We start from the raw sequence: 13593 nt of genomic DNA, 5'->3' as shown, positions 1-13593 counted from the left end.
GCGTAAAATGTGCCGTTTGGGGCGGAAAAGTCACGTTTTAGGCGGAGAAACACATGAAACCCTCATTCTTTCTCTCAAACTTCATCTTCTTCAACAAACCTTATCCTTTCTCTCAAACTTCATCTCCTTCCTCACACAAATTCTCCATTAACCACCATCCAAACCTTCAAACCCAACACAAATCCTTCATTAAAACAACAACCACAACAAATTCACCCATTATCTTTCATCAATTTCATCCTAAATTCTCAAACCCCTCTTGAACCTAAACCTCCCAAATCCTTCAAACTCCATTAAAACAACAACCTCTCTCACACCCATAACACCAAACCCACGAAATTTCTTCCATCCAACTCTATTCTTCAAAACCCATCATCAACAACAACCAATTCTTCAAATTTTTCCAAAACCCAAAATAAAAAAACCCTTCAAAACCCTACACGAAAATTCATCCAAAACCACCATAAATTTTCATCTTTTCCATCAATCACCCATAAACCATTACCCTTCTCAATCTTTACCTTTCTCACCATGAAGAACATATTCAAAAAATCCTCAAAAGACAAGGAAGTTGAAGTTGGGTCTTCAAAATCAAGGTCAAAAGTGGTGAAGAAAAGGAGAGTAGTCCGAACTCCTACACCGTCACCTTCGCCTTCTCCTCCACCATCACCGCCTAGAGAGCAATCACCACCTCCTCCAACGCCGGTTGTGACTGAAATTCCTCGGTCACGTTTTGTTCGTCCAACGGCCTACAATCGGTACCAGACTCTCAAAAGTAAGGACTTCAAACCTGAAAAGCGTCTCACGGATGAAGTGCTAGCATTGCCCTTAATTGAAGCAGAATTCCGCAACAGGCATTGGTATGAGTTTAATTTCTGTCTTCGGTCTGGAAATCGTACTTTAGCATTAGAATTTTTGAGTAATGCATGGCGAGTGAAAAATTCGTCACCACGGATTGCTAAAGTACGCGGGGTAGATGTAGACTACTCCCCGGAAACTATAAATAGGATATTTCATTTTAATGTTCCTGAATTCTGTGTTCTGAATCATCGACGTGAGAATAGGGCAACCATGGCATCAGATAAGCGTGAGGCTCTAAAATCTCAGCTGACTGTACCCGGAAGTGTGTGGGTGAGACCATCCAGACAGCTCCCACCCCAGCGGTTTAAAACCGCTCATTTGTTAGATTTTCCACGGGTTTGGGCTGAATTTTGGATAAATAACGTGGAGCCAAGTGGGAACAATTCTGAGATTCCTATGGATGTAGGGCTAGCACTTCAAGCTATTCTGTTAGGTGAAGACATAGATTTGGGCAAAATTCTGAGTGATGATTTGTCTGCAATGATCCAGAAAGATCCCGGGTCATATAGTCTAACACATCTCTGTTTGATCACTAAACTGTGTCTGGATCAAAATGTTGCTACTTTTGATGATGATCAAATGGAAGAGCCTAGAAAAGTCACTACGGCTTTTATGAGAGATGTGAGAAGAAAAACTTTCGGGAAGACATTCATTCCATTTGCTGATGTGGATGATGTAATGGATTACACGGTGGAGGGAGGAGGTGAAGAAAGGGAGGAGAATGTTGAAAACGTGATGCACCATGAAGTGCCACAGGCTCCGGAGATGGAGGGTTTTCCAGCTCCGCAATTTGATGTGAATGTTCTTGCTGACATGGTGTGGAAAATGGACATGAGCACCCAACAGGGCATTGATATGGCGGACCACTATGACACTTCATCCGCTTTATGGCAAGCATCCATGCGTTACCGGGAGCAAGTCCCGGCATATTTCTATCCGAGATATCCAACAATGCATGATTTTGATGAAGCTCACAATCAAAGAGTTAGGAGCATGGCGGCCACACATGAAATGAACCGTGCTACCTACATTCGCCAAAGGAGGGCAGCTGGCCTACCAGATGAAGGAGGGTCCTCATCAATGCAATTTCCTGGAAATCTGCCTCGTTTTGATCATGATCACAACATGCCCGAGCAGGATTGAGGTTTTGTGCCATTCACCTTTACTGTCCTTCTCCTCTATAGATTCTTTTTGGCCTGTGTATTTTGATTCCTTTGTTTAATTTGTTGCATGCTTGGTGTTGGTCTATAATAAGTACTTGAGCTAGTCGTTTTGTTTTCTTTGAATGTTTTAGTCTTTTTGAAAACTTCACACTATTGAAAGTTGTTTGGCTATCATCTTAGATTCAAAATTGTTGACCAAATGTGTGATATGAATTTGTGATGTTTTTGATTGTTTCGGATGCATCATAGTGATGATTTAGGCAAGGCTTAGGGACTCTCACAAATATTGACCATAGTTTAATTCAGCAAAAACTGTGAGATTTTGAACCCAAACACTGATTTCTTTTGATGATTATGAGAATTCCACACTTAGCTATGTCTCTAGAATTTGCGCATGTTCTCTTTAATTGATTTATTGTTGTGATGTACACACGAGGCAATTTGTTTGGTACCTTGAGCCTGTTCTAGCCACCCTTATCATTGCTTATCCGTTGTTTAACCCCTTTTGAGCCTAAAGAAAAAATGTTTTGTTTGTATCTGACCCAAGTTATCAAAATAATAAAAAAAAAAAAAAAAAAAAAAAAAAAAAAAAAAAAATGATTTTCTTGGAGAATTAGATACCTTTAGTGGTTTTTGCACAATGCATTACACTAAGTTTGGGGTTGCTTTTGGAACTAGCAACAACTTAAGTTTGGGGTGGATATACTATACTAGAGAACTAAAAAAAATCATGAAAGAAAAATTCCAAATTTTGAAAGAAAAAAAAGTCAAAAGTTCACCAAGAAAAGAAGTATCGAAAAAAAAAAGAGAAGAAAAAAATAAATAATAAAAAAAAAATAATCATGGTGATCTTCTTGAAAACAAAAAGGAATTTTGTGAAAGAAAATTGTTCTCTAAGTATAAATTCTTACAAAGTAGGGTGGGGTGTTGTATCTGTTCGACTCAGTGGTATCTAATTTCAAGTTTTTTTACTCACTTACCAGAAAAGCCACCATCCACCTTTTAACCAGGCCACGTTATAACCTTTAAAAGTCCTCTAATGTGTGTGCTCATGACATGGTGATTGATTTTTGAGAATGTCTGCAAATTTATAGTAGTCTAGTTATGATGTGTTGATTGAGTGATTATATTACCCTTAAACAGGAGAGTCGGTGAGGGTGTGAAGAAATTAAGTATGGTCAATCTTTGTTTGATGCTCTTTGTTTTGCCTAAATTTGAAACTGTGTGTACTTGAATCATGACGAAATTGATCATTGAAATATCATGCAAATTACGTCTAACTTGATTGGGTTTGAGTTTGTTTAGCCAGATAAATTGAAGTAGTGTTTTGTTTTCCTAGAGATTGAGATATTCCTTGAGGACAAGGAAAAGTTCAAGTTTGGGGTTGTGATGACGTTAGTCATTACATGGAAATAAAGACCATTTTCAAGTATTTTTAGAGGTTTTTGACCTAAATCATGAAGAATGAAACATTGATTTGAAGCTACATGCGAAGAAAGATAGCAAATGAAAATTGGTGAATTGTATAGTATTTTTACGCCTAAAACGGAATTATTTCCGCCTGGGGCGGAAATTTCACTGAAGAACCAAGATTGCTCACTGTTTTGCCGTTTCAGGCGGAAAAAGCTGTGCCTGAAACGTAATTCTTTACGCCTGAGGCGGAAATTCTGTGCCTCAGGCGGAAAACGTTACTTTTGATCATTTTTATAAAAAGGAAACATCAGATCTGGATCAGGATCAAATTGGAAACACTGAGAACAGCATTTGGAGCGATTTTGGAGGATCAAGAGCGACCAAGCAAGGATTCAAGTGTGGAAACACATCAAGATTCTTCTTGTAATTATGCTTTCTTTCATTTTATTTGATGTAATTTCTGAATTTGCAATGTCTAGCTAAATTCTCATGATTGGTCCTTAGGTGATTCTAATTACTTTTGATTTTGAACTATGTGATTGTCATATGATATGATTAATGAATTACGAAGTTAGTTTCTATTGATTGTTCTTTGTGCTTAATGCTTTGTATGAATTCGCGACTTATATGATGATTGCAATGATTTGTTTTACTATGACGATAGGAATAAATCATCGATCTAGGAACGATTGATCAATTAATTTTCACTTAAGAAATTTTGGATTGTTAATTGAGATTAAGAGATTAAAGTTTTTCTTCCTCACATGATCATAGGTCTTACTAAGAAATTAGGGATTGATGATCATGAGAGAGGATTATGTTACCAAGACATTGGGCATAATCAATTATGTTTTTAATCAAATCATGAAACTAATTTGACTAATTCGTTATCATACATGACATTACCAGGAGAAATAGTAATTAGATGACCCAAAAAGGACCAATCGCTTTTCTTACATCAATCTAAACACCAAAGCAATTCCAAAGTTTAAAAATTTGAACTTGAAACCAAACAAGAACCCCCTTTTACAATTTATGTCAATTTACATGAGTATGTCTTCAATTTACAATTGATTTACAACAATCCCTGCGGAGAGAACGATTTTATTATACTACTTGACGGCTATTTAGTACACTTGCTAAATTTTCATCAGGATTCCTTAAAGATGATCGTGTTTACATCACTGCAATCAAAGAAGCAAAAGATTGGGGCTCGGGACACTATCTAAGGAAATTGTTTGTCCACATGTACAATGCCACGTCATCAGTGAGCATGACACATAAGCAAAAGTTTGACCAAATTGAGGTGGGGGACTAAAACTAACAGAAAACTAAAATAGGGGGATCAAAAGTGCTGAGTTTTAAAATAGGGGGATCAAAAGTTCAGGTTTTTCAAAATAGGGGGATCAAAACTGCATTAAAGCCAACATCTTATTATAAGATAAAAAGTTATTTGTGGGGTAAACGGGCTGGACCGGCGGATCGGGCCCGTTTTGTCATCCCTAGTGAGAATCTCAAATTATTTAATTGTGTAATGTAGTAGAATTTACTTGAATCGACCAACAATGAATTAGTTCAAGTGTTAAAGGTTTTGATCTCCTTAAGCATGTGGTCAGGCTTCGATGCCTAACTCATGCATATGGAGAAAATTTGGAGGAGGAACCCACCTTTTGTATTCTTCGACAAAGACTAATCATCATCAACAGCGGTTAAAACTTCATATAAATATCATAATAACTAAAGAAATAAAAATTACGTGAACCGTGCATCGCACAGGCACCTACACTAATATTTTACATATCAATCGAACTCATAGGCTTGTATGACTTTGATTTTTTATTTCTTTTTATTTGTGTAGAAGCTCCATGCAATCACCCAAAAATTAGTGTGGAATTTTATGCTCAATTCAAAAATCGTTTGTTCATCACTTTAGTCGAATGGAGATTTAAAAGTAATATATTAGTTATATTTAATAAGCATAAAAAAACAGGAATTTACTAAAAAAACGTGTGATACTGTGATATACAAAATTAATCACCACAGCTTTAACTTAAAAGGTAAATATTATTTTTAAATCCAATCACATATATATACCAAATGTCTATCACATAGAAGCTATTAGGTTTGACCTAGTGGTGAGAGGTTTGTGTAATATATTATAGGTCATGGTTTCGGTTCTTAACTCATTGTAAACAAAAAAAATATCTATCTATCACATAGTTTGGAAGGGTAGAAAAATAATAAAAAGAAAATAATTGGAATAAAATAAAATTTTTATTTTATATCAAGTCCTCAAATAGTTGATAAGGAAACGTGAAAATAATTTTTTTTCCCCATGTTGAGGCCAATATTTCATCCCAGCATGTGAGGAAAACGTGCAAGAATAGTTTTTTCGTGAGATATATTCCATCTCTTGATCATTTAGGATATTTACTCATCTATCAATGTGAATAGTCTATATAAGTATGGTTGTACCCTTTTCGAACACAATTATAAGTAAAAAATTATTTTTTAGGTTCATTGAAAAAATAATGTATCTGTTCAATAATATAGACGATATACAATTTTTTGAAGAGATGGTTTAAAAAAAAACCACTTTTTTTACTAACAACTATAGATTTGTTAAATTAAAATGTTTTAATTTAAACCTTTTTATACAATTCATTTTTTCTTGAATAGATGAGTGAAATGACTGACAACTGAGCTAAGCTCACGCTCACAGGATTATATTACGACATTTTATTTGTGTTTAAGAATATTTATATCATTTTATGTAAAAAAAAAGAATATTTATATCATTTATTTCATTTTCTCCTATCATTAATTCTTTTCATTTTTTCCCTAGCAAATTATTTAGCAATAATTGCGTCAAGTTTTTTTTTAGTAAACAATCGTACAATACTTTACATCTTTCTTCTTTTCGTTTTATTATTACTAGTATCCGGACCCGTGCCAAACACGGGTAAAATGAGACTAAAAAATTAACATTTTAATATTAAAATTTTCATCATTCTAAAATAAAAAGGATGAAAAATGAAAAACTATAACATAAAAAAGTAGGATCCCGTATTTGTCAAAAATAAAATAAAATAAGATCCCGTATTAATATATAAATATAGTCAATTAAAATAGTTTTAAAATCATACACAATTCAATTAAAATTGTACCTCTGATTTTTTATTTTACGGAAAATTAAACGTACAATTTTAATATATTTCCCGCGTGAATCACAAAAAAAAAAAGTAGGCCCCGTATAAATTACAAAAAAATAAATCATGTCTCTTAATATATACGTAAAAATATAGACTCGTGTGTAAACTTTTTTAAAAAAAGCCCCCCAAACAAACAAAAAAAAGTTAAAATAATCTCATAATACCCATAGTAAAATAAATATGAAACAAAAATACCCTAAAAAAATTATTTGAATATATCTTATATTAGTTAATTTAATTTCCACATCAATATCCTCCAAAAAAAATAAATATAGAACATCGTATAAATTATTGAAAAAAAAAATGTCTTTGTGTTAATATATGAATAAAAATAACGTATTTATTGTAATATATTTTTTTTGGTATTAAGTAGTATTAACACTCTTGTTCTCATGGAAGAATTCGCTAATAATTCACAGTTCGACTGTCAGGTAAGTATAGCCCCAAAGTAATACATGTGCAAAAATATATGCCCGTGTAAATTATAAATACAAAAGTCTCACGTAAATTATAAAATAAAAATAGATTCCCGTCTTAATATATGAATATAAATATATAATCTTCATATAAATCAACAAAAAAAAAGTCATATATAAATAACAAAAAAAAAATGAACACAGACCTGATAAAAAATACAAAAAATAGATCAATGTATGAATATATGAGTAAAAATATAAAATCTCGTATAAATGTCTTAAAATAAAGCCCCCGAGCAAACAGAAAAAGTTAAATTAATTTCATAATATCTAAAGTAAAATAACTATGAAAAAAATAGGAAAATGCTAACTTGTTCCCTTAAAAGTTAAAATTAATGTAACACATTTAATAATTTAAATAAAAAAATATTTTATTAAAATTCATGCGGTTAATTCAAGTTTAAATTTTCATAAATAAAATGCAGAAAAATTTATTATATAAAAAAAATGCACAAAAATGAAGAGAATATTTTGATATTTGGATTCTTTAACATGTACTCTAAGAATTAACATGACCCAAAAAATTAGTCACTAATTGTGGACATAATTTTTTATTATTTAATCGTACATATTAATAGTCTACACTAATTTAATTGCGTGACATAAATTTTCTAATTTTGAGTTTTTAAGAGACTTGGGGTTGTTGTTGTTTAACTCAAGGAACACGATGTACTGTGATGGGATCCTCTTTTCTACTTTTCTATTATATGACTTTATTGGACAGTGCGAGTGTTCCGATTTTAGCATATCTTATGCCTTGATTAATAAAACCACCTTATGTAATAAAAAATTATCATAAATAATGCATTCGACACAAACATTGAAATTAAAAAAAAAATTATATATGTCTACATCATAAATCAAATTACATTACATTGCAACAACTGAACATAAATCTCCAAAACATAAAAATAGCAAATTGAAAAGATAAACAAAACTAAAAAATGTAAAGAATTATTCTTCAATGTCAAGTTATTTAGCAAATTATTTAGCAATAATTGCGTCAAGTTTTTTTTTAGTAAACAATCGTACAATACTTTACATCTTTCTTCTTTTCGTTTTATTATTATTTTTCACTATTCCTTTTACAGACCAACCAAAACAAAAAAGTGTCATTGTGGAGAATCTAAAAATTCCACGTGGCATGGGTGTGAACCCTATTACACGGAAATGTCCAAAACAACTTATTTTTCTTATCAAAGTTTGTTTCGGTGTGAATGTTTGATTTCTAAAAAGTAGAATTGATTTTACCTCCGTAATTGATTCTGTTTGATGGTAGAAATCGTAACTTTTGATTTTAAAATTGATTTTTACACTTAAATTATTTGTTCAACTCACTTTTATTTGAATACATCCAAACATAAATCAATTCTATCAATCTCAATTATATCAAAAATCAATTTTGGGCCCGTTTGTTTGAGATTTAAAAAAAAACATTTTCATTAAAATCATTTTTTTGTGATATTTTGAAAAAATTTTAAAGCTATTTGCCGTTTGTTTACATTCATTAAAATCTATTTTTTTAAGATGGTGAGGGATGATGAATGATAAAAAAAATGAATTTTGATAAAAACTATTGAAAATAGATTCTCATTTTGATGAAAAAAGTGATTTTTTTATTAAAATGATTTTTGAAAAAATCTGAAACAAACACAAATAAGATAAAAACATAGATTTTGTTTTTTGGAAAAATAATTTTTTTTTGTGAAAAATCTAAAACAAACAGACCCTTTATCAAACTCAATTCTGTCAAAATCAATTATGTTCACCGCAGTATCAAACACATACTCAGTTGATTTATAGCATAGTTAATTTCTTGACATAAAATTTTAATACTGTAGTTGATTTTTTTTTTTATATAAGTAAAAGTATAATGTTAATAAAAATCAGAGTATAAGGTACAAAATTCTTACAAAAAGAGTATTGTTAGATATACTTTCTATACATACAACATAAAAGATTGGTCTGTCAATCAGTGAACATAATTTCTACCGCTAAATTGTAGTTAAGAGATAGATTTAATTTGATCCAGCAAATTAGAAAAATCTGCCACCAGAGGGTTTTGGAGGGTGTTCTCACGAGACATCAAAATTTTAGAGATCAAAAATTTTAGGGGTATCATTTTTTTAACTTAACGTGTGTATGTGTGTGCACTCATATGTGCGTGTGTGTTAAAATAAATATATTAAATTATTATATAACTAAATTTTAAAATAAACTTAGACTTTTATAATTTTGTTGACACTGATATTTATTTGAAGAATTAAAAGTTATTAGAGCTCATTTAAACCTCATCAAACATTATAAATTCAATTAATTAACTTATCCACTATAATTAATGCATGGATCGTCGTTCGAACTTTGGTAGTACTCCCACTTAACTATCGTTTTGCCTGACTTTTTTACCTCTTATTTAGAGCTTATGCATTTTTATATATTATTATAAGTTTGTCAAAGTAGTTTATGATAAAATAGCTTATAAAATTATAATTTTCACTAGTATGAATTTATAAAATAACATAAAACTTAATTTATATTGCATAAGCTATTTGCATTAGCTCAAAAAAAGCTAGGCTACTTAACAAAAAAATAAAAAAAAATTATCCGCTATAGTAATAACTAAACGGATCATGCTAACCAAATTTTAGTTGATTCAGTGATAATTAATGTTGGACTTGGTAGGGAGCAACACAGTTCAATCTCCCGCAACTGCATTGGAAGGACTGAAAACAAAAAAAAAAAGATCATGCTAAAGAGTGTCCACGAGACCATATTAAAAACAAAATCAATTTATTTTTTCCTAAACTAATTTATTAATTATCCGTTTGTTTTTTTTATAAACAAAATCAAATTTTTTCCTTATAGATGAAGTGGTTAATGGTTAATTAAACCTTGGAGCATAGCATAGCATTGGAATGTGGTGTGGAGCCCATTGGTGAAGCACTGCTTAGCTGGCTCCAACCTCTTTTTATGGACCTTGTCTGCCTCACTCCCTTCTTCCCAATTCCCATTTTTGTTTTATTTTACAAACAAACAACAATTAAGTAAGTAAAACCTTTTTCTTTTCATTTCACTCTAAAAAAGTCTTCAATTTTTCTTCTTCTTCCTCAGATCTAATCATTCTCCTCCGATCATCACTTTTCTCCATCTGGGCCATCTAATAAATACTTTAATCCTTTGGTAAGATCCTTTTCCTCAATTTTTTTGATTAAAAATTTCATTTTTATTGTTGTCATTTTTTGATTTTATGGATAGTTTTATCAGTTTGGTTTTAATTTTCAATGTCAACAATTGATTCATTCCCATTGAGCTAACCAAAAAGTGGGTTTTGAATTTTGATTCATTGACCTTTCATAAAAAAGTACTAAGAAAATGAAATCACTATTGGTTTTTGTCACCTTTAGCGGTTGTAGTTGTTCATAATTTTTGTTGCAAAGTAAAACAAGACATAAAGTTTGATTCTTTTTCCTCTGTCTGTGATCAGAACCCAATTTCTGTTTTTGGGTGTTGCTTGTTTTTGTTTCTCAGGAAACTGTAATAAGCAGCTTGTTTTTGACCTTTTTGTAGTTTATAATTTGAAGTTGAATTGAACCATAATTGATTTTTATATATGTACTTGTTTGTTGATGTTGTTGTAGTTTGTGGCGGATCATCATCATTGGCAGCATCATCATTGTTGTTGTGGTAACTGGTGACTTGTTGTGAGGAGAGTGTAGTACTGTATCTATATAGTATATATTGAGTGAAAATTGTGAGGGGTGAAACTGTGTTTTGTGGTATTTTATAGATTATATTAGATGTGGAAATCTTTGATGGTTGTTTGGTGAAATGAGGGATGTTATCGGAGTTAGTGAACTTTTTGAAGGCCTGCTTTCGGCCGAGTACTGATGGGTATGCACGAACAGCATCAGATGCCGGAGGTAAACAGGATGGACTATTGTGGTACAAAGACTTGGGGCAGCACTTGTGCGGTGAATTTTCGATGGCTGTAGTTCAAGCCAATAACTTGCTGGAGGATCAGAGTCAGATTGAATCTGGTAGTTTGAGCTTGACCGAGTCTGGCCCTTGTGGAACATTTGTTGGTATCTATGATGGACATGGAGGGCCTGAGACATCACGGTTTATCAACAATCATCTATTTCAACATCTCAAGAGTAAGTTTCTGACAAGATTAGTGAGTTTTTCAAGCTCGTTTAGTTTTTTGTATTAGCATAGAGTTTAATTGTTGCTATGTTTTATCTTATATGTGAAACCTGTATATTGTTACCTAGACCTTGTAAATTTTGTATTGTGTTGTTTGCTTTAATATCCAAGACACGACATTTCCGTCTCATGCGAAACCTGTATATACCATCAAGAGAACCATTCTTTTATTTTTCATTTTTATCGGATAAATTGTTTTAGCATAGCTAGTGAGGGATCATTGGATTCAAGTCTCAGCTCAATGGTTGGAGTTGTGACGTTGATGAAGCATAACAACAAACTAAGACTATAAAAATAGTCGATATACACTTACTAAGAAAGTAGTGGATTTCAGTACCTGTTTCGTTGCATTGTTTTGGTCTTAACCCTCCGGTTCCCACAGAAAAGGGGATCTAGTAATCCCGAGTTCGGCCAAGACATAAGTCTGGATAAATATTGTTCTAGCTAAGATTCAAATTCGGGTTCTCCCAAATGATTCATCCTTAACTGAAGCTCATTAGCAACTTGAGCTCAACCACTTGGTTTGTATAGTTGTATATCTATCAATTACAGATATATCGTTTGTGTGTTTTGAATCTTTGTTGTCTGCATCACTACCAAATATGAATTTAAATATATTTATTTCTCTATTTTAAATTTCAGGATTTACTTCCGAGCAACAATCAATGTCAGTGGATGTAATTCGCAAGGCAATCCAAGCAACAGAAGAGGGGTTTATGTCGCTGGTTTCACAACTGTGGTCAATTTCACCACAAATTGCAGCAGTTGGATCGTGCTGTCTTGTTGGTGTTATTTGTAATGGAACCCTTTATATAGCAAACCTCGGTGATTCTAGGGCTGTTTTGGGAAGAGTAGTCAAGGCAACTGGTGAGGTTTTAGCCATGCAATTATCAACGGAGCACAATGCATCAATAGAGTCCGTAAGACAGGAGCTTCATTCTATGCACCCCGATGATTCAAATATCGTTGTTTTGAAGCATAACGTATGGCGTGTGAAGGGGATTATACAAGTAAGTCACTTTTATATTAGCAGATAACCATCAGTTACAATCAATAGCTGATAAAATTGTCTCGGTACCATGACAGAACTTAACTTTCAACTTGCTTAATTCAAATGCTTATTGAATGCTTAATTCACACACACACATGAATTGCGTAATAAATTTTAAAATCTCTTCTGTTGCAGATTTCTAGATGTATTGGTGATGTGTATTTGAAAAAAGCTGAATTCAACAGAGAACCATTATATGCCAAGTTTCGACTTAACGAGCCTTTCAAGAAGCCAATACTGAGCTCAGAACCATCAATATTAGTGCACCCATTGCAACCTCATGATCAATTCATTATATTCGCATCTGATGGGCTCTGGGAGCACTTCAGCAATCAAGAAGCAGTTGATATAGTTCAAAAGAATCCTCGCGCTGTAAGATACTTATTTAACTTTGACTATAGTAGATAGTATCACAGTTAATACCATTATTAATAAAGATTGAAAAGTCTATATTTGTTGCTTTTTTGACCGAAAACTTAAGGGTATGTTTGGTTCAAGAAACACCCCTTTGACAAAAGACAAAATTACCCTTGCATGATAATATAAATATTATTCTCTAATTACAATGTTATTATATATGTATACATATTATTGTTTCAGGGAATTGCAAGGAGGATGGTGAAAACTGCGCTTAAAGCAGCGGCAAAGAAGAGAGAAATGAGATATTCAGATTTAAACAAAATTGATCGTGGAGTTCGGCGGCATTTCCATGATGATATAACTGTGATTGTTGTGTATCTCGATTCAAATCTGATGAGTAGGGCAAGCACCGTGAAGTTCCCTAGTATTTCTGTTAGAGGTGGTGGTGTTAACATTCCTCAAAACACATTGGCACCTTGTACTACTACAACAAATAATGGTGGTACTTAATCATGTTTAATTTAATTGGATCTATACTAGTTAGTAGGATTTATTTAGAGTATCATGAAATATAATTTAAATTGCGCTCATATCTTTTGAAGGCATAACAAATTGAACCATCTTTAACAATCTATCTGAAAGAAACATGGATTTTGGTTTGTTTCAATCATCAATTTGTCATCATCATATTATAATACCTACCAGTGTTAACTTGTGTCATGCATGAATGACTGTTAGGACTTTTTTATCTCGGTCGTCTCACATTTGAAGGGAAAAAATCAAAATCTCAAGTGTATACTTGGATGAATGTTAGTGAATGATAAAACAAATTGTTCTAAGAATGTTCTCTCCTG

At 32.3% G+C, this 13593-nt stretch overlaps 1 protein-coding gene across 1 annotated transcript; it reads left to right on the top strand.

Annotated features, from left to right (window-relative positions):
• The first annotated feature begins 10047 nt into the window (after window positions 1-10047).
• Window positions 10048-13406, top strand: LOC123884165 (probable protein phosphatase 2C 79). The gene is made up of 5 exons (XM_045933193.1): window positions 10048-10305; window positions 10764-11279; window positions 11971-12338; window positions 12515-12751; window positions 12980-13406. The coding sequence occupies exons 2-5, from the start codon at window positions 10961-10963 to the stop codon at window positions 13247-13249; spliced, it is 1194 nt and encodes a 397-aa protein (XP_045789149.1). The 5' UTR covers window positions 10048-10305; window positions 10764-10960; the 3' UTR covers window positions 13250-13406.
• The last annotated feature ends 187 nt before the right edge of the window (window positions 13407-13593 follow it).

This window comes from Trifolium pratense, linkage group LG1 (assembly GCF_020283565.1).
Source record: "Trifolium pratense cultivar HEN17-A07 linkage group LG1, ARS_RC_1.1, whole genome shotgun sequence".
Lineage (NCBI taxonomy): Eukaryota > Viridiplantae > Streptophyta > Magnoliopsida > Fabales > Fabaceae > Trifolium > Trifolium pratense.
This window is presented reverse-complemented; position numbering and strand designations above follow the sequence as displayed.

Excerpts from the sequence above, each read along its gene's own strand:
- LOC123884165 (XM_045933193.1), top strand. The coding sequence starts at position 10,961 with ATGTTATCGGAGTTAGTGAACTTTTTGAAGGCCTGCTTTCGGCCGAGT. Across the intron at positions 11,280-11,970 it reads TCTATTTCAACATCTCAAGA|GATTTACTTCCGAGCAACAA; the intron begins GTAAGTTTCTGA and ends TTTAAATTTCAG. Across the intron at positions 12,752-12,979 it reads TTCAAAAGAATCCTCGCGCT|GGAATTGCAAGGAGGATGGT; the intron begins GTAAGATACTTA and ends TTATTGTTTCAG.